Genomic DNA, 22,791 nt, shown 5'->3' with positions numbered 1-22,791 from the left:
TGCCATGATATGTTGTGTAGTGTGAATACGCACTTTTTAAAACATCAGAGTAATTGAAACTTTTAAATCTCTTCGAGCCGTTACCTGGTGGAATTTTTCCACCGCAGAACAAATGAAAACACTATATTTCCACGTTTTAATTTTTCCGTTTCATTTCCAAGACCATAGTTTCATCACTGCGTGACATTATGAAGTCATACATTATAATCCAGAGTATATGTACCATTAGCAAAGAGTGTAGAATAATTACCCAAATATTTTTCGCAATATTAATTATATGCTGTTAATCACATTAACTTACATAAAAACATACAATAATTTCGAACACTCTAACGATAGTTGGGACTGCCTATATTCAGTTAAATAAATTAGTTCAATACGTGCGCACAAGATGTAGGTGTTGTTAGAGTTAAGTTTAACCTATTTTTCTAAAAACTGACGCAATTGGTAACTTTGGTAACTGTCCGTGCACGTGCCCATCATTTCTCGAAATCCTCGGGAAAATACCTTTATGACACTTTGAAAACCGATGCAGTTAGGGAAAATTATATGAATTGTGTGATATGTCTTTCCAGCATGTAAACCGATGATAATATCTAACTCTCCTTCTGTTCATGCCATGCAACAAGGGATTCATCATGACTAACGAGATAATAATCTGTTCTATGGCATCTCGAGAGTCATTTCTTGAGCAATATAAGACTAGATGCTGCCCTTTGGACGAAGAGGAGGTTGAGGACCGCTATTCTAGAGCACGCTCTTACCTGGACCTCCGCCTTCTGACTCCCACTCCCCTCCTCCCCACACACTCGGTCCCTTTTCCCAGTATCATCATCGCCACCCATCCCCCGCCCTTTTCCCGCCTCCAACCCTTCGATCCCTTTGTCCCCCTCCTCATACACCCGGCGCTCACACCTTCACCCCCACCCCTCCAACCCCCTCGCTGCCCGCGAACATATCCCCCCCTAGGCCCCCACTTCCCGCGGCGCACCCCTCCCCCCTTTTCTCGCTGCTTCTCCGCCCCACTCGTTCTTCCGCACTGCATTAAAGCTCGCCCCAATCTTATTCCGCCGGGAGCGAAACGTGCGCCCGAAGGGTCCCCCATCCCCTTCGACTGCCACCTCCCCCCTCCCGAGCTCGCCCTCCCGCTCCGCCCCTCCTCTTTCTTTCCGCCGCATCCCACAAGGCGCGCCTTTTCCCCTGTCCTGGGTGCCGCGACCTTCCAAGGCCACTCTCCGAAACATGACGTGGGATCACGTCTCGCCTCATCGCACCCATGCTTGGAACCCCGCCGACGACCGTATTCACCTCCGCTCTCTCACTAACTTACATACACCCTCCTTACCATTCCATCCTTCTTGCCCATCCGATCTCTCTCTCTCTCTCTCTGTCGTCATCTCCCCCCTCCCTTCCTCTCGTGCCCTCCTTCCAACCCCGACACACCAAAACATCTTCCAACCCCGTCCGGAAATTCCTACCCATCCGAACCCGACCGAACGAATTCCTCGCCGAGCGAACGGAAGGAAGGTCGGCTCATTCCTCCGAGCGTGAGGGTCTTTGAGATGGGCAGTTTTCTTTCACCGCTTTCTGTACAGAAAGTAAAACAGGAGGTTCTATGTCTTCCAATGTTGTTTCCACAATAGAACTCGATGAATCTACAAGTAAGCATTGAATTCTTAGATTTACAGGAGATGCGATCTATGTTAAAAATATATGTTTTACTGCTATTACAAGTTTGTTCTCCAGAAAATATTAGAGAGCCATGAAAAAGTATTTTTTTAAGGTGATTAATTATTTCGTGCCGTGGCTAAGTACACACATCGACGACTCTCTGATTTTTTTCTACAATGGTCTCAGGGTTTTTGTCCTTAGAAATATTGACTGCTACTGCTGAGGTACAAGTGTCGCCCCTTGAGCGCAGGCAACACTTCTTACTTCGAATCAGAAAAATGAGAAGTTCCCAGTTCTTTTTTAGGATGAGACGAACCTCTAAGAGACCGTTAGTTTCAAGTTGAAAATTAAGAAGTAGGATAAGTAAGCTGAAGACTCTTCCAAACGACTGAGGCGATGTTCTTTCAATCTCAAGTCTTCAAATTGTTCGTGCTCATCTTCCATATCCTCAGCAAGAAGAGTGCAAACATTTATGAAGAATAAGTTTGCATTTTTTATGAGTTCCGCCAATAATATGTGTGAAAAATTTGTAAGTTACTGATAAATATATTGTTTGACTGCTTAGTTGTTCATGTACACTTCCGTAAGATAAGGTAAAGAAGTGTAAAAAAGTCTTCAATTCGAATGGCTTTCACAAGTAATCGTGAGGAAAAAGGAATATGTTTCCTCCTGTGATTTAAAGTGGACGACCAATTTCGGGGATTGAAACTTAGACTAATAAATTTTCCATTTTCTTTATCTCAAAGCATTATCCAAGGATTTAGAACAATATTGAATAGAAGAGGTTAAATAGAGAAGCTGCGTTAAGCCAGTTCTTAAAAAATATCGCGCGTGATGGAGATTCTAGCATGGAAATGTAAACATCCCCAGGCAGTGAAAACGTTTGCATTTGCAAACGGATATCAATTTTTAAATGTAATTACGTTTAACCATTTAACTCATTGGAGGGGGGGGCAGTGAAAATGTGGAAGTGTCAAAGGTAGCAAGCAATTAATTCACGACCAGATCGCCTGGCAACAGTTAATCTATTTTACACTGTCCAGAAATAAATACACAATCGATATCCTTGGGGCTGTTGCACAAATACGCAATATTTTTACCTAACTATCTAATTTTCCGTCATTTGTTGGTGAACAAAGGATCTTTTCAAGTCTGCCTGTTCTTCTTTTCACTACCTGTGATATTATTTCTCACATGTCTTCAGAACGAATGTAAAGCATTTAATTATTTCAATTTGAAATGAGTTTCATCGGTTGGAATGGGTGGAGATGTTTTCATTGTCTCTCGCGGCAGCGAGACAATAAGGCTGAGCTTAAAATTTATTGGAGGAGTAATCGGGTTGTTTGGGAAAGCATTTTGTAACACCTCATCTTGTATATATGGAAGCAAATGCACGGAGGCTCTGGCCATCGAGCTAAGGAGAAGGGAGAAAGAAAAGGCCATAGGTTATCGAAAGTAGGTTTTAGAAGAATAACCGGAGACAAATGAAGGCCATAGACACACCAGAGATAGAAACCGCAGGCCATTAATTTTGAAAGATTAATGTCCTTAATATGAAATATTAATGAGACTACAACGGTTGATCATTTTCATACCTCATGCAAAATGCTAATTTAGCCTGTGGTTACAGTATGCAGTTTAAACAAAAGAGATATATGAGTGTATATTATATGTACGATGCCTGTCCAATAAATACGCGAACTGAGCCCATAAAAACTTGATTTTGCAAAATTTAGTCCACATCGGTTATATCCCCTTCGAAGCACTCTCCATTCGTTGCTATGCACTTATTTCATCTTCTTTTAAACTGTTTAAAGCACCCTTGTAAGTCCTCGGCAGTTGGGCTTTTTAGTTTTCTCGTCGTTTCTTACTTTATTGTGCCCACATCTTCCCAGTGATGTCCCCTCATCACATTTTTGCATTTTGGGAATTGGAAAAAGTCAAAGGGGGCAAGATCTGGTGAAGGAGGAGGATGATCGAGGATGGTGTTTGATTTTTTTTGCCAGAAACTGGCGAACAATCAATGCTGAATGTGCAGATGCATTGTAATGGTTAATTACACACCCAACGCCTTGAGTCAAATTTGGTCGCACGCCTCGCACGCGATCTCTCAAACGCTTGAGAACTGTAGGGTAAAACTCAGCATTTACTGTTCATCGTTCAGGAAGAAATTCATGATGAACAACACCTCCGACATCAAAGAAAACCAGAAGCATAACTTCGAGTTTCGATCGGCTTTTTCTTGATTTTTTGGTCTGATTTAATCCACTTGAAAACGGATTTTTTCTTCAGAGCATTATCACCATAAACACCAGTTAACATTTCATTTATTTCTTAATAAATTACCGCACTTCACCAACACCTTGATGCTGATTCGTTGTTCCGTGATTTTGTCAATTTCCATTTTCGACAAACAGTAACAACAAGGACCACAGAAACTAACATAACTGGTACCATACGCACAGCTCGACGATCCGCCAAGCACAAAAGGATCATTGAGTCTCAGGCAACTAGCGTTGCAAGCGGGCGGGGCTAAAGTGCGCGTCATGGTCGCCAGATTGCACCAGTTCGCGTATTTATTGGATAGACCTCGTATATGTACTTTGGTTTTATTGTACTTAACATGTCAAATCATCGTAGAGCACTCTTGACTTTCATGGCAAATATAACGAGTGAGGAAATCATGGAGTTACTGAGGAAGGGGAGCATAATAAATTTGGAACATTAATATTTTACAATTACATTTACATTTACATAAATACATTTACATAAAATAAAGTTAGCCGTAAACTTATATTTAATCTTAGGCAGTTTTATTTTTTATGGCCAAATGATATAAATGGTGCAATGGAGATCCGTTGCTAAATCAGAGCATATAGAGATCATTAAGAGAGCTTCAAAGGTGCCGAAGACTCAGATTTAGGCCAAAACTCGTAAACAAGGCCAAATTAACGAGATATTTTCCTGAAAATTGTTAATTTCCAATCTAACTCAACCGATTTAAGTAATAGAAAAACATTAACGAAGAAAGGATATATATTTTGTTATTGAGATCAAACTTTTTAGTTTAAACCTAATTTTTTCAATTATTTATTTCATAGATTAGTTTAACCTAAACCTAAAAAGTTAGGTTTAGGTTAAACTAATATATTACGCTCCGAAAGCAGTAAATCTTAAACTTTTTTTGCTCTGAATCTTACTTTTTTGGAAAAAAATTGACACTGAAAATACGACACTCCAAGACCTTATTTTATTGGAAAATAGACGTATATAGAGTGAGAAAGAGGTCTTGCAAAATTTCGTTCATTCAAACGCTCTGGGCGGCAGTGCGTCCGGTCTACCTGAACCTTGGAAACCATTTTCCACAATGGACAGGAGAGCGAAGTGTCACGAGCACCACCTGAAATACCGCTCTCCGGGTCGCCCCAGAGCAAACGGCCGGCCTTGTTCCCACATTTCCCGCACCCCTTCCCTCGCCACCCTCCTCCATTGACCTCCTCATCTTCCGCGGTTACACCGTCAGCGCATTTCGCGTCCCCCTTTGTTTGCCCAGATTGCCTCAAAACTTCCGTCACGAGGCCCCCGTGGGTCATTTTACGTGCGAATCACGTTCGCGGTCACCCTCAGAGTCGAATGCCCCACCATCCTTCCGACCCCCTCATTTCCCTCCATCAGACCGCCCACCCCACTGCTTCCCTTGGACTCCCGCAGGCGTCGGACGCAATCCCGAAAAAATGAAGGAATTAAATTTTCGAATCGACCTCTCCCCCACCTCTCATATTCCAAGCGCCAACCGTTATCGTTGCAGGCGAGTTGGATTCTCCCACACCACGCACCATTTTCGGAATGCTAATGGCTCAACGAGGAAATGGACGATGAGGATATGCAGGGAGAAAATATAATCTGGTGATGTTATTTCATGCACCTTGGAATGGCATGCGGGAAGGGAAATGGGGGTCAACGGGTAGGCCTCCTACTCCCTCCGAGCTCAATAAGTACAGCATTCAGCACCACCTGTTTAATTTAATTATTCCAAGAAAGAGAATCTTTGAAACAAAACTCTGGTTTGAATTTTTGAACGTTATTATTTAAATATATTTTATAGACCGTTTTCTTTTAGGCTGTTTGAAAATAATCATAGGTGAGTGTAAAAATTCTTTAAAGTTAAAGAATGTTTTCGAGCAATTTGCGATAAGAGTAGACGCTTTTATACCTCTGTTAGTGAACATTTACTAGTAAACACGTATGAATTTGGGTTTCCAAACACAAAAAAGATATTTTTATAAATTGTAAAGTTGATATTTGGGGATAAAATATTTGATATATTCAATTATTTTGTTGGTAGTCTGAAAACTGGTAGAATTGCCCAAAAGCAAATTAATTGGAATAATACTGATATCGAGCCAATTAGATCCGAAGAAAATCAAATGGACAGTCCAAAATTATTGTATTAATAAATGACAAGTTTACTGCTAATCCTATTCCTTCATTTCAAATTAGATACACTTTATATCACTCATATTTATAGCAATATTTAAGAAATTCGGTATGATTGAGTTTTAAATAATGTGTTAAATAAAACTATATTTTAAAAAGGAAACGTTTTTCCTCACTAATATTAGGACTGTAACTTAATATTATGATTTCAGTCGAGAGAATACGCATGCCTCTAAGTGTTTATTACCTATCTTCATGTGTTTACTGCATTACCAAACCGTTATCGAATCACTTTTAGAATATAGAAAGGAATGAAATTGGAATAATTTACAAATACTAATGCAAAATAAGTAATCTAATGTAAAATCAGAGACAGTAAAATATACTCAAAGCAATTTAGCTCCTCTGGGTAGCAAACATTGTGGGAAACAAATTTAGTCTCTTTTAGTCATGACATTGAAAAATGGGTGACGTGAAAAATAGAGGGTAAGAAACTAGTTTTCTTTAGACTCCAAGATTCGAAAGAAAAATGGGAAATATTTGGTACAAAAAGCATGCATTGCTATGAAGATAAGCTGTAATTCACCATCAGTCTTCAGCAGGCTGCAAAAACTGGTCGCACATCTTCATGGTGCTCTGCTCTCATCAAGGGAATTGCTTTGCCATTTCACATTCAACGTACACCTACACAATCTGAATCCTTCGCGGAGAGGAAGAAAGATCTTGTACATGCATATATATATATATATATATATATATATATATATATATATATATATATATGATTTAGATTAGGTTGCTGGATTTTGTGTTTTGCTAGGAGTCACAAAATATTTATTTGGTAGTTGTGTCCATCCAAAAACCAACCTTAACCGGTAGATAAACTTATAATGTATATATATATATATATATATATATATATATATATATATATATACACACACACACAAGCTCAGAGAAAATGCATTTTCCCCACAATGAGACACTTCAAAACACGACACCGCAATATATGGGTACACCTATATGACACAACCTTCCACACATTAATCCGGTCTATGCGTCACGTATTCTTAGGGTTGGCGAAATATTTTGTCTGACTGAAATAAGGCCCCTACTATGGAAAATGATAAATTTCAATAAACTGTGGGCATGAGTCACATTTTTTGTGGATTTTTCCCATATTTATCTAACTCCGGCTGCACTCTATTAAAGTAGTCCACCAAAAAGCTACATCCAAAGGAGTAGATATGTTAAAAAATGATGTACCTTTAGGTATATTGAATGAATAATTCCAATATTTAAGGCATTTGCGTATACAGTTTAGGGATACAAGAAAATATTAAGAAAATTAATTATAATTTTAATCTTAAGAAGTTTCAAGTTGGTCGATTCTCATGTGTAAATTGAAGACAAATTGCCCTTCCAGTTTAGAAATGCGTTCTTTCCGAATTAAGAAGATACTGATTAAAGGAAAGTGAACGAGGATCGCATGACAAGATGAATTGACACGACGGAAAAGTCTTCCATGAATATCTCTCATTTATAACGAGGTGATATAATTAATTTTGCTATATACAGAGTGGTTAGTGGTGAGCAAATGCAAGCATAGAATAACATCACCACAATAATGCATGATACTGTTCAGGAATGAATTTCCAAGATTGCTTTAATGTTGCGATAACATACAGGTTAATTATTTCTATTGCTCTAGAGGGCGAGAAACGGTAAACATGCTATCGAGGGTACTTTCTCTATCTTGCCAGACATAAACCGAAGAAGCACTCAATGTTAAAATCACATTATTCTTTTGATTTTACTTTCATCGATGTTGGGCTTCATCGCGTCTAGATATTTTTGGATATTAAGTCATAAAACAATGATCTAATGCACAGATTTTAGAAGGTACTTCTGTATATTTAATTAAAAAGTTCATTAATGCATGAAGGAATAGGACTCATTTTTGAAATGAGGTACTAAATCTGGTCTTAGATAACTCCAAATCATTCTTTAAGAAAAAAAGCTTGGTCTTTCGCATGTCATGATCGTTTTTTAAATAATTTTGGGATGAATTCTTCAGCCTTAATCAACCAAGGAATACGTTTCGCAGTGAAAAGTTATCGAGCGCAACTATGTATTTTTTTTCCTTTCATGAATAAAATTTGGTTTCTTAAAGGAGAATCACTTTTCTATCTAGGAAGTGTGAAATTCCTATATTTAGGGTAGGTGAGACTAAGACTGGTCATCCACTGTGCTGTTTGATTATCTCCAGAAAAAATCCAAAGAAACTGCGGGGGATGCCGCAACAGTAACTTTTAACAGAGTCATCCGCTAATATGCATTTCAATGCAACAATTTTCATGATATTTACACTCTGAAATTGTTGCATTGATATCTCCAGAAAGATAGAGCATGAGAAAATTCTCAGAGAGGTCCAAGGGTATCATGTGGCGATAAGGCCTTATGGTTGGCACCTAAATGCTCTCTACCTACGACCCCGCTCTCAACGCTGCTGGGATCTTTAAAAGACGTTGTTTTGAGAACATTTTCAACTACAACTTCCTTAATTAGATTTGCCCTCAAATCAAGTGGATTCATATAAAATTCGCTCGCACACTTTTATTGATAAATGATACTACTACGACCTCTATCAGTGAAACTTGTAATAAATATTTCAAACATTTCAAGTCTATCCTTTCGTGGTATATTCTTTTTACTTCAACTTTCTTAAAATCGGCTAAGGACCAGCTTTACCACTTGAAAACAGTTTTTCTTTGAACAGATATTATCACTAGCAGTCACATTGCCATAGAGTTATATTTGTGGAAAATATGAGCAAACAAGTTATCAGAAAAATTTCCCTGCCATAAGATTAATTTCATGTCCCAGGATGCACTCATATCAAAAATTAACAACAGTCAATTTAAAAATTGGAATTTAATGTTCCACGCAAATGCTCTGCAGCATATTAAATTGCATTATGCATATTACTTTAGAGAATTGCGCCATTGTGGTTATATATATATATACATATATATATATACACATATATATGTATATATATGTATATATATATATATATATATTTTAAGGTAATCTACCGGTTAAGGTAGGTTTTTGGATGGACACAACTACCAAACAAGAATTTCATTACTCCTAACAAAACACAAAATCCATCATCCTACTCTATATCAGGACCCTCTTCATCTCTGAGTACTTTTTTCCTCCCTTCATCCCGTCCAACATCCCTATCCTGTTCCTTCCCTTTCCTCTTTTGCCCAACATTCTCCCCTCTATCACAGTCTTCAACATCCCACTGCCGGTCAACACCCCCTTCATCCAGTTTTCCTGCCTCCATAGGATTGCTCCCAACAAACCCCTCTCTTCGTCCACCATACCAAGTACTTCCTCATTTGTTTTCTTCTCTGTCCATTTCACCTTCTCCATTCTTCTCCACACCCACATTTCAAAAGCCTCCAATCTACGTCTATCCTCCTGCTTCAATGACCACGTTTCCGCACCGTACATAGCTATGCTCCATATCAAAGTTTATATATATATATATATATATATATATATATATATATATATATTTCTTTTCCACACCCTTCTCAATCGCCTTAACATGAACCACTCTTATTCGCGGTCACGCCTAGAACACAATCTACAATGTGAGTGTCCTTTTAAGCATTATCTATTTTATTAGTGTTCTATTGTGCCGTCCAAATATAATATTATATATATATATATATATAAATTATATATATATATGCACAATGTATATATGTATATATATATACATACACAATGTATAAACAAACCAGTTCCGAAGTAAGAAATAAATTATGACTTTTGAAGAACAACTTGTTAACTGGAGGATTTTTGAACGAAAGTTAATAGGATTTAGGGCGAATTCTTCACTCATCACAAACTCCCCTGAGTTACTCAAGCGTGAAAATTAATTTCAACTTTTAGCTTCTTGACATCGTTCATTAATGAGTTTTAACTCGAGAAGTTGCCATTGATCTCTGGATAAAACATGCTCTCAATCATAAAGTTACACTTGCGAAACTGGAATTAGGTTAAAAACTAGAAACTCCAAAATATAATCCAAACGGTTATCCTGGAATTAAAACCTCTAAAGTGAAGACGCTTCGACTATGTAATAGCACGCGAGAGTTAACATTGGAAATGAAATTTATATTATTAAGAAAAAGTATTATATTACTCATTTTCGTACTTTTTAATTATTTTGGGCAGCCCGATATATCAAAGATACATTTCGGAGTTAATAAGTTTACAAAATATTATTTTTATCATACATTTAATTGAAGCTATGCTAATAAATCGTTATAAATAAATAATGGCGATTGGTGATTATTGTAAAAGTACATCAAACAGTAATACCCTCTCAAAAGAATTTAAATTCCTCTTATTCAGGCGACATAACAATTTATTTTTCAAAAATTAGATGTTTTATACAAGAATCGTGTCTGCAATTTATTGCATTTTTACACGGCAGATATCTATGTCTAATTTCTTGAAGAGTTTAAAAGCAACAAATTGATCTAAAATTTCACCATAAATTTACTTCTAAGCATTCATAGCTGTAGGAAGTAACATATTAGTTATAAACTTATTCATTAATACATCATTTTTGAAAAATTAATTTCAAAGACCATTAGGAGAATACGCGGCAGATCATTTGGCGGAGTCATCCGCCATCTGCATTAAAATGTAAGAAGCAAGGTAAAATAAATATATTCCCTAGGTTTGCCTCATTCGTTCAAATTTTGTTTAGTTACCCTTGATCGTCACTTTATCGGCATATTTCGAAAAATCACACCGTTAATTATATTAATTGTAGTATTAAAAATAGCTATAAGCTGAAGTGTTTCATGTAATCCCTGATGACTAGAGAAACTATCCATTTGGTTCACATCTGACATCAATCGAAGAGCGTGCTTCTTTCCCTTCATTGCCTGGTCACATGGATTATGACTGGCGAAACAGGTTCCTTGTGAGCGGAGACTCGTAAACCGCAACCTATTCGTAATGCTTGACTTAAGCTTACTTGGTTTCCCTGGAATTAGCAACATTCAGCTCTGTGAAATGCGAAGATACCTTTTTCAATGCAAAGCTACATATTTTTACGGTCAACGAGTCCCTTGATACAACCACCTCATAAGATAATCGTAGAAAACTCGCCGTAAACGCATTTTGCCAATAAAGAGCCACCACTCCTTACCTTCACTCCATCTCATGATGAATAGTTGAAAACAAATATGTTGTTCTTGAGCACACAACGCTGCCTTAACTATTTATCATTTAAATTACGTCATTTTACCGTCAATATAAATTATTCTCTGTTTGATGTATTGACTAGATCTTCTTCAAATTATATGAATGTCATAATCGTCGAATGAAACTTACTCGCAAACATTTCACGCGATATTACCTTAAAATTGGACGCATGATTATTAATCTATTTACCGCCTTCTCTATCCATTTTATTTAAACATTTTGTACCCAATATATTGATCTCCATGACCTTTAATTTGCCTGTCTCGCCAAAAATAATGTAAACAGAATACAAACCCCGATAAATATACAAAATATCCACGTATTTTACGTCAAAGTATTCCTCTCAGTAAATCATTTAAAAGGAAAAAGATATCCATAAATCCTCGCCTCCGAATGACTCTTGCGAATTCTGTTTGTCGGGGTGGGCCAAAGCATTACGTCCCCCATCCTACCGTCTTTAATTAATGACGCTTATGCTCAAGTGGCACCGCGCCTCAACTGATGATCGATTGTCGCTGACCCCACGATAATTTTTCTTCGCAGGTCCAGAAGGATGCATTCGTCTTGGGTAGCTGGGAGGCCGAGGGGAGCGTCCTCCGCCATTTACTTCCTCCTGCTCGCTGCCGTCGCCCTGCAGTCCATTGAGGCGCGGTGGGCACCCCTCCTCAGGGTCAGGCGTGAGGTGGCCGAGCAGCCGGACGCCCCGCAGGTGACCGAGGTTGAAGGGGAACCTGGGCGGAAGGACCGGTCACTGTCCTTCTTCGACAACTTCATCAACATGGCGGCCGCAGGACTCGCCGGAGGGATTGGCGGCGGAGACGGAGGCCTCGGCAGCTCCCTCAGCGGCGCCCTCGGAGCCTTCGGCGGCGGTGGCGGCGCCTACGAGAACGAAGCGGACGTCGATCTGTACAACGACGCCATAAGCCGCACCATCCCCCGGCGCAAGATCCCCGGCGGATACGGAAGCCAGCAGTTCGGCGGACCCTCATATTCTAATTCCCCTGCAGCCTACTCCAACTCCCCCGCTTACTCAAACTCTCCCGGATACTCTAATTCCCCCGGTTACTCAAACTCACCCGCCTACTCCAACTCCCCCGGCTACTCCAACTCCCCCGTCTACTACATCCGCATGCCTCCGTCACCCTACGTCTTCGTTCCCGGTCTCGGTTACGTCAGCCCCCCGCCATCAATGGCCAACTCGCCCCTTGGACCACTACCCCAAACCCCAGTCCCTCAGAGCCCGTTCGTGAACCTACCGCTCGAGTTCGTCTCTAACGCCAAGCCCTCTGGGGTGTACACGTGGGGAGTGAAGAAGCCGAGGCCTTCAAAGCCCTCCAAGACGCCCACGACGCCCAAGCCGTCGTACTCCAAGCCGTCGGGTGCCTCCAAACCCTCGGGCACAACCGCCTCTAAGCCCCAGTACGCGTGGCCACAGCCCTCTATCAAGCCGCTCAACCAGTTCGACTCTCCGGTGACCAACCTTCAAGGGCAATACACGTTCAACGGCCGACCGAGTGGACTCTACGTGCTCAAAAACCCCTTCTCATCCTTCTACTCGGACGTGCTTCAGAGTTTCTACCCATGAAAAGTTCCCGCGGTTGGTTCGGATGGAACCAAGTATTTGGACCCACCTTTATGAATGACACTCGAGGAGGGAGTCGTTCCCGTTTTAACTTTTATGCATCGAGGAAACTGGCAATAATTATTAAGGGTGTGCGCCATCGACGGGATTTTCTTTTCAAAATCCCATGGCGGACTTATCTCGCACCTGTCTCGTCTCCCAGGTTTGGGGGAACGACGTGGGACTCTCACTTCGGACACTGTGGAAGCGCTTCATTTCTCTGTCATCAAAATGTATCAAGTTAAAGAGTTTTTTAAAATAAAAATATCCGAGTATATTTTCTTGATATAACGGCCGCAGAAGACTTCAGTAACTCCAGCAAATTACCTGAACAAAGTAATTGTTTCACAGGAGCACTATTTTTGTATCTATCTCTTCAATTTGGACACTTATTGTGTGATTTCAGCGCTCTCCATTAGGCAAATCACAATATTCTGCATACAAGTTTTTTGTTTTTCCTAGAGAATTCGTAAAAATATGTAATTTTGGGTGCTTCTACACATGGGGTAGACCAAATGAGAAAATATTGTCTAATGGCTACCAGAAAGTGTTTCTGCAAAGTGAGTGGATATTGGAACAATAGAAAAAAGTGTCCATATGCATGAAGTGGCTCCATTGAAAGTTAAAGTAAAACAATTGTTTTGCTAAAAAAAACAATATACTCAAATGTAATTGACGTTTTAATTCGGCTGAGTGCTTGATGAAATTTTTCCTTTTTTTATTGCCATCCTCAGCAGCCAGTAAATAATTTCTCTACATAAAACAAAGTTAAAAAATGCCCATATTTATATTAATTCAGAATATCAGACTTTACCTTTTCCATTTTAATTTTTCCGAGTCATTTGCTGGAAAAATAAGATTTTATTGAAATTTTAATTTTATTATGTATTTATCATTAATTTATTTATGATTACGAAGTCTTATCTTTAACCTGAATATTAAATAGTTTGGTATGAGCACTATTTCAAAATTCCTGTGAATATAATGTATGCAAGGACTTTATAAAAATTAAACTTAATTAAATACCCACTTAGGATAAAAGATTATAAAATAATGGCTTGTTATTATTTTGGTGTCAGATCCTTGAAGTCAAAATGCTACCTTGATAAAGCAAATATGTTATTGTTACTATTCACCTAATATTACAAGAAAATTCCGACCTCAAGGAAGAAGAAAGAATTCTATAAAAGACCTCGAATTCCAAAGGACTATTAAAAATAAATTTAACACATGGTTTGGTTATTGCTATGAAGTTAACAAGAATTGGCTTTAAAACTTTAAGTTGATCGGTAAAATTCTATGGGTTGACTAAATGTCTCTTACAAGAATTGGCTTTAAAACTTTAAGTTGATCGGTAAAATTCTATGGGTTGACTAAATGTCTCTTACACTAGTAAGGAAAATCCTGAATAATTTCTTTGATTCATTGTATTACTAGTTCCAGTCAACATTGGGTATTATTCATTTCTTTCGTGAACTGTAATATGTTCCATTTGTTAGCTTAAACTGATGCATGCATAAACGTTGGAGAATCGATTCATTCACATTAAGGAAAGGGAATAATTATATAAGTTCAGTGCTTGTGCATGACCTAGAGGATATTTGATTTATAAAATATATACTGGCCAAAAATAAAACATGATAAAATTGAAAAAAATAGATATAAATAAATTCAAAAATCTATTCAACCAATTCTAAAGAATATTATGAATTCTAATAATATATAGGATACATAATTTCCTTTTTCTGTGTTATTTGTGCAGAGCTTGGTGAAATATTCTTTCTTTATTTATGTCCCCAAAAGGGCTCTAATGTAAATAAAACCCTTGTGTACCCATTGTCTTTACTCATAGTTTAAGTTCAATAGAGGAAACAGTACCTTTAAAAAAAAATGTTCCACATTTCCCTGTCCTCTGAAAATTATAGCCCATTCGTTCTATTTGAATCCTGATACACATAATATTCCTTGTCTTCACACTCCCTTCGATCACATACTCATGACTTACTTCATCGACCTTTTCTCTCCACTAAAATCATTTAATCTTCTATCATACATATCTTGATTGAATAAATAATGAATGAGTATAAAAATTATCCTACCAGATTCTTCCGTTTAGCTCAAGAGACTCAAGTTTGATTAGAACTATGAGTATAAATGCTATGTTGAATACTTAATGGTATTCTTGTCTGTATATATATGGTGCGATATAACCCAAAAACGATGATGATTCACCTTAAAATCTCAATTGCCAATTCCAACCGACACGGAAAAAAGATTTAACTATAGAAATAAATAACGATTCAGAAATAATTATTCAGCGTCTGCCATTCTGTATTTTCTTCATTTAGATATTTTATATATGTTAATTTAAATATTAAAAATGAAGACATTTCGATGCATTTTATAAAAAACAAAATATACTTAACAAGAAAGTTTTGTATCTGCAGTTTTGTTGAGCAACTCTTTGCGAACCATAGGATAAAACAATCTTTTTTAATTTTTGTCAGTCACCTGGTTTGCGTTGTCTTTTAAGTCTGTATGATTTTAGAATTTTTGAGAAGAAGCATATGGTCATAAAATAGTAAGTAACGATTTATATGAATACCACTTATGGCAATACTCTATAATGAAATCACCCTCAAATCCAATGACCCTGCTACATAGGATTTAGTCTCAAAAAATCCTTTTCCAACAAATAGTGCGGGTAATTTTCCATCAGAAAATAGCTTTCGAGATTGAACCCTTGTTTGACCAAGAAAAGGAAAGGCGTCCTATTTCGCTCGTTTTTAGCCTCGAAAGGAAGGAAAGTATTGCACTCGTTATTCGTACATCTACATTCGCTTTCGTGAAAGATTCCTTCGGAATATTAATGGTAAATAACCCTTTAAATATGGTATAAGACCAACTTTTATTCTCCGAATGATTTAGTTAATCGATATAGAGATTTTAAAATATATTTTGGGAGAAATTACATGTCAGCTATATTCTATTGTTTCAGGCTTCACTTCGTGGAAGTATTTAATATCCATACTAAAAAGAAAGACTCGTACTTTTCCACAGATTTAATTAATTAAATTTAAAATTAAATTAAAAACAGATTTAATTAAATCTGTGGAAAAGTACGAGTCTTTCTTTTTAGTATGGATACATGTCAACTGGATGAACAGACCTGACAACACCCTAATTGCCGAATAAATAGCACTAAAACGGTTGTTTGAGGCGTTATTTTATAGAATGGATTATTTTACAATGAAAAACTATAACTTTGTAATTTCACAGTATTTTATTTTGACGCGACTCGGGTTTCGACGCTCGACGCTGTCATCAGTTCCATCTGAGTGAATTATAGAGTTAATTTTTTTCATTATATTCTGTAAACTGGAAAACTTGGAAGATCGTTATTTTTGTTGGCAAAGTGGAAAACTCTCTGCAAAAGAATAAAACCTCGATCCAGAAAAATAATAAACTCACTTGGCGAGGTGAAAATTAAAGGTCAACCGTGAATCTCAGACGGTAATAAAAAATAAAACTAAATATGACACCCGATTTCCTCACGTGCGCACGTTCACGACGGTCGATTCGATCTGGAAGTAGGTCAAAACCCAATTTTCGAAACTCCACTTTATTGAGGGAAGAATAAAGTTTAAGGACGATTCCATTTGAAAAAAAAATATCCCGACGCAACAAGTCCCGAGCACTCATGCACTCGATTTTCGGATTGCGTTACTGCCTTCGAGCGGGAATGCTAGGGAAGCGAATTTAGGCAATCCTCGAAATGGAGTTTGACCTCTCGACAGAGGGAGACTCTCTCGTGGTCCAAGGACATCAGCCTGCTCTTTCAACTCCCAACTCACCCCTCCTCCAAACTCTGTGAGGTCGTTTGTTTCAAATCCCGCTCGCTCACCCCTCCGCCTCTCCTCTCGCTTCGGGAGTGGATTCCCACCCAGCCAAGACAACAACGAAAAATCATGATCGTCACGTTGCTCGAGAGAGTCCTGTGGGAGTCAGACCGTCCCTTACCATTTCACACGCATCCTCGAAATTATCCTTTTGACATACATCTCTCAAACTGCGGGAACGTCGTGCTGCCGCGGTGAGTACTGCGTGCTTAGGCGCGCTGAGGAGTCAGGCCACATTTTAAACAAGCGGAAAATATTTAGGATTCATGAAGGAATATATTGACCGAGGAATCGGGAAAGGTTCCATGAAATGTAGCGAGATTTATTAAAAAATTCCTACAGGAAACCTTGGCTCATGAGGAGAGTAGACAAGACATTTATAAGGTATAAGGCACCTAAGTTTCCCTGCGACTCCGAGATAATTATCATTGCCTTAAATTATATTGGAAGATTCGACCATAGGAATAAAATAAGTTAGATCAACGCAGACACCGATAGATTCGTCTTCCATCGCAATGTGCCCATTCATAACAAAATCGATCCCCAGCACCTTAATATTTGTGGTCAAACAGATAAAATTTAATGAACTCACCAATTATTGCATGGCATATATATATATATATATATATATATATATATATATATATATATATATATATATATATATATATATATATATATATAACCATAAACATAAACTGGGTAGAGTTCACCCACAACAAAGCCCTATACGGCGTGTGAAAATTCACACATCAGGGTAGGGGGGCCAGTTCCTTTCCCTGTGCCGGTTATGGTTTCCCAGGAAGATCTGGTACCCGAAAAATCACTTTAGCTTGGAAGGAGCTGCAGGTGCCCAGAGTGCCTTGCCCGGGAATCGATCTACCCCCTGGACTACCGCGACCCATATATATATATATATATATATATATATATATATATATATATATATTTTTATATTTATATTTATATATTTATATGCATGTAAGAAGCCCGCACCCAATCGGGAGTTTTTTCGGTTACAAAGCGTTACAAAGGACGACAAAGAGAGATTAGAGTAAATGGCAAACAATACGCGACCCGCGAGATTTGTTTTCACAATAAACGTTATGCATACAAATAAAAAGAATATAATTCAAATCAACTGTGGGACATGCGGAAACTGGTTTAGCGGAAATACTAGGTGTGCGACATATTTCGAAACTAAGGAAAAACATTCCAATATGGTATACCTGGACTTAACATGGATCCTTCGATTTCCGACCGAGTGTTTTGGCCAGATAAGGCACTGAGACGTCTTTTGTACCTCTAGGGGTTTCTTGGGAGCAAGTAATGCTCCGAAGATTTGCTGCACAGAAGATTCCATGAAATAAAATTAATGCAAAGCGAGTTGGTACAGACTTAACGTCAACCTCTTCGTTCACAATTATGGTTAAAGCTTAGAAAATAATGATTAAATTTAAATTAATTAAGGTGAAAAGAGGCAGGTTTGACGTGATTTCGAGGCAAAAATTTTTTTAGGTATAATAGCGACAAGTGAATATGGTTGAGGGTAGAATTTATGGTATTAAAAAAGTGCCCAACGTAATATGGCATGGAGAGGTTCTTTGATTCGCTGTTATCATCCCTTGGTGGTTGTTTGGTTGGCTACCACTCGCGAGGTGAAACTAGCCTCAAAGAAGAGAAAGAAGAAAGACGGCCGTTTGCGAAGGAGGCGTGGAAGCATGGGGGGGAGGCCAGCGACCCTGCAGAGTTCGGAGCGCGACGAGTCTCAGGGTGGTCGCTAGGGGGAGCTTTATGGTGTGCGTGGGGGAGGAGGTGATCATCTTGGGGAGACAGCCGGAGGAGAGTGCGGCAGTGGCCGAGGAAGGAATCCGGCAAAAGCCGGCGAACATCCTCTTGATTTGCGGACGTCGGCGGTCGCGCTTATACGGATAGGGGGTCGGGCGGTGAGGGGTGGGAGCACTGTAGGTTCCGAGAGGAGAAAAGGCACGGCAAATAGGGATATGCGGTGAAATACGAGGAAAAGTCGCGATGAGAAGTGAGCATATGGAGAGAGAAATGGGGGAGATGTAAGATAATCCAGGGCAGAGACTTGGAGAGCCAGTCGCGGCGGATGGACTAAGAGTCTAGGGTGACCAGAATTTCAGGGATTGGGAGCCGGGGAACGAACATGTGTTAACCCAGAACGCCAGCATGAGGGAATGTTGCATTGTGAAAATTGGGGTATGATGAATGAGACAGAAAATACACGCATTACAAAACAAAATATTCACTGGTTCATGTGAAATAACACCGTAACATAGAAAAACGCTACAAATGGATTCTAACTCCGCTTGGATACTGTACTCCGCCAGGGATTCCATTATTTCATTTTGATGGAGAAATTTGACGCAAATTTTGTGAATCCAAGCGGATTTTTAGTTGGTTTTCAAAGAAACTGACAGCTTAGATAATGGATATTTGGCGTGCTACTAAATCAATGTAGAGGATGAAGAAAATCTCGAGTTTGGCACCTGTCAAAATTTAAGGTGCCCAGGAATCAATCATTCAGTTTAATGTCCCATTTTCGGGAGCATCCATATAACCCACATTAAACCAAAATACCTTTTGGAATAAATTTGGAAAATCCACCACGCCCGAAAGCCGAACAAGTATTCTCTAGTTCAGGAATAAATAACACCAAAATCAATAGATACCATTTACTTGCGTGATACACGAACTATAAAACACCTATGTAATGAGTGAAAGTCCCAATGATTGATTTGGACTCATCACTACCTTATTTCTAAGGTGACGTACCTACTTTACTTTACCGCGCAACTGCGTGTAAGTAGGCTTGAACATTCATTCGTGGAAGCTATTCAGTGAATTTGATATTTTGTTCAACAAGAACGAGTAATTTGAAGAAGTGTTTCGGAGCGATGGAATGTTTGTTCGATGTCCAGGATTGAATGGATCCGAATTTCCGTTACGTCTGGTCATCCTTCGCCAGATGGATGGGCAGGGCCACTCGCGGCGGAGGGGAGTGGTGGGGGGGAAGAGGGATCCCTGGGCAGGATGTTAGGTCACGGATTAGACCGTGGATTTGAGACATGTGAGAGAAAAAACCACCACCATTTTCTTTCCTCCTCAATGTTGCTTTACCCTCCATCCCCATCGGCTCACTACCCCAACCCCGCCCATCGGTTCGAGCTGAATATCTTGATCACGTAGACGCACCACCGATAACTTGGTCGATTCGCGGAATCCTTCCCACCTGACTTCTCGCCGCATGCTCACCCTTTGCCGCGGCGTAGGACCCTTCAGTTCACGAGCAGATGCGACCGGCAATCGCGCAAATCACATCACCCCCGCAGCAATGACGCCGGGGGTTTGCATTTGAGACGAGTCTTCCATCCTAAAATCAACCGCTGCATTCGGATGGGCGGTTCTTATGATAAGTGCGAGTATCGTACATGCGTAGCGATGCGTTGCAGACGGAAATTCTAAATATGAATGGAAGTGAAAATCATATATAATTGAAAAAACGTATGGAGGAATTAATACATTTATTGATAAGGTCTGTATAGTCAAATTATCTATTGGGCGATGCTGTAGTATGCTATCAATTTGTATACATAAAAATTACCAACTCAGCTTCAAACACGAAAAAGAAATGGAAGGGAAAATTCGTACAATGCAAAATTCGTAGAATTCCTCGGGAGACGGGAAATAGATGTGGAACGCAAGCGGTCAAGGCATTCGTCGCAAGTTGGAGGCCAATCTTTCGGGTGCACTTTGGTGTAAACATTTTTCGGTTCGGAGCATTCTTCCATTTCCGGGCCAAAGCAGTGTGCTCTCGGTGTGCTTCGCCATCTCTACCTCCCCCTTAGAGTGAAAATATACTAGACATGTACACGTAGAATACAAAAAAATAAAACTCGGCCAAGCAAATAAATAACCCGGCACCCCTTCCACGGGGTCCCTTCCACCGGGAATGGAATTTCCATCGAGCCGTCGCTTTAAGAGTCCCGAACTGGGCCCGTCTGGAAATTTGCGAGGACTTCTCACGGTCCCGTTCGTCTTTGAATATCAAAAGGGCCGACCGGTCAACGTGTGACGTCCTGCGAGCAGTTTATGTCAGCAGGTGTTCCGATACGATTTTTCTCCCTCTTGAGCTCCCGTGGACCCGGGAGAGAAGCGAGTCTCATGGAGGAGGAAAGAACGAAGAAAGGGGTTGGTCAGGGCGGGTGGGAGGGGAAGAGAGAAGAAAATGTTGTGATGGGAGATGGGGGAGGGGGCATTGTGGTGGTAGAGGGGTCGGCGGGGCAGGGAGAAGGCCACTGACCACTGCTTGAGCGGTGGGGAGGGGGTGGTGCGGGAGAGGAAAGGGGTGGAGGGAGGAATGGGGTGGGGGCGGGGCAGCATCCCGGACCGCTGCGGCGCGGATGCTTCGTGTGGAGGGAGGTGGGAAGGAGGGGGGGAGCGGGAGTGGGGGAGGGAAGAAGAAGGAACGTCCCCACAAGGCGAAGAAAAACAAGCAGGAGGCGTCCACGACGGAGGATGAGGCCCGCGGGTGTGAGAGGGGGGGATGGCTGGCGAGGCATAATAAAAGCGACGATAAAACGGAAGGAGAGGCGATTGAGCGAGAGGGAGAGTGGTACACGAAATGTGTAACGGTTCTCGGGTGCGAATGCCGGGTGGGGGCGGAGAGGAGGAGGCGATATGAGGGGAGCGAGAAAAAAGTCGAAAGTGCATAAATTTTCGAGGATAACAGGAATTGCGTACACACTGACAGAGGAATTCATCTTCGCGTAAAAGGACATAGGAGGACGCGAGGAATGCTGATGAGCATAGGAGGATAGCAAAAGATCTCGAAAAGGGATGAGAACGGTATTGCCGCTGAGGCGACTAAAATGATTGCTCCGAGTCAGTATGTATAACCGAGTGCAATTTCTCTCAGACATTCGGAAGTTTTCAAGATTTAATTGGAGTTACATAACAGACAAAATGTCATATAAACGATGTGTAATGGTTGCCAAAATTTATCAGGTAAGAATCAATTCCCAATCTCTTATAATTCGACCTAATGGTTTGGAACAACGTCAACTACAGCTCAGCTAATACCGAGAAATGATACGTTGCACGAATCGTTGTGAAAGGCTATATTATAAGATACTATAGAATTGTGAATGTGGAAATGGTATTTGCATTCATATATCTTAATGGTATACATGATCAAGTATTGTCTCCGTCATAAAGACATGTGATTTAATATTTGGAGGCAACAAATTTAATATTGGATGCGAATAACTTACTGAAAGGCATAAAGCAAATCAAAACCGTCATATATAAGAATCATGCCGTCAAAATCTAACAAAATATCATTTAGAAAACTTTTTCCTTCGATTTTGATTTGATCAACCATGGAATATTATGCGAACGACAGAAATATTAATTGAAGAAAGTTACGGATAATCATAAGATAAACGCCACCAGAAATTCCCGGTAATTACTGTCATGCAATTAGTGTAAGAAAAAGCCAACATGAGGAATGATAATAGTATTGACAATTAAGTTCCATCGATAAAGTCAAAGTAGTCTTCAAAAATCACCATAGAAATGACTAATAACGATAAAAACGCAGCCATGCATATTATAATATTAACTAAATAGTCTCTACGGTTAAATAATTTCTAATAGAATGACAAAAATATTCATGATAAAATATTTGCATGATATATTCCCTCTTCCTATTCTACCAGACTCCTTCCAGCATACAAAGGGAAGGTGAGGTAAATTTTTTATTAATATTATTTAATAAAACTCACGCAGATTACTCAGGAACGCATATGAATTGATAAACTGAGTTTTTATACTTCT

At 39.5% G+C, this 22,791-nt stretch overlaps 1 protein-coding gene across 1 annotated transcript in view; it reads left to right on the top strand.

Moving 5' to 3' along the window:
- LOC139690586 (uncharacterized) overlaps nucleotides 1-13,845 on the top strand; it is a 140,037-nt gene extending 126,192 nt beyond the window's left edge. Inside the window, exon 3 of the mRNA XM_071588066.1 lies at nucleotides 11,953-13,845. Within this exon, the coding sequence (XP_071444167.1) occupies nucleotides 11,963-12,994 (1,032 nt within the window). The 5' untranslated portion in view covers nucleotides 11,953-11,962 and the 3' untranslated portion in view covers nucleotides 12,995-13,845. The remainder of the gene's footprint in view (nucleotides 1-11,952) is intronic.
- Nucleotides 13,846-22,791: the final 8,946 nt, after the last annotated feature.

This window comes from Hetaerina americana, unplaced genomic scaffold, assembly GCF_022747635.1.
Source record: "Hetaerina americana unplaced genomic scaffold, ioHetAmer1.1.p SCAF_3, whole genome shotgun sequence".
In the NCBI taxonomy this organism is placed as follows: Eukaryota; Metazoa; Arthropoda; class Insecta; order Odonata; family Calopterygidae; genus Hetaerina; species Hetaerina americana.
Note: the sequence above shows the minus strand (reverse complement) of the source record. Positions and strands in the feature narration are given on the sequence as shown.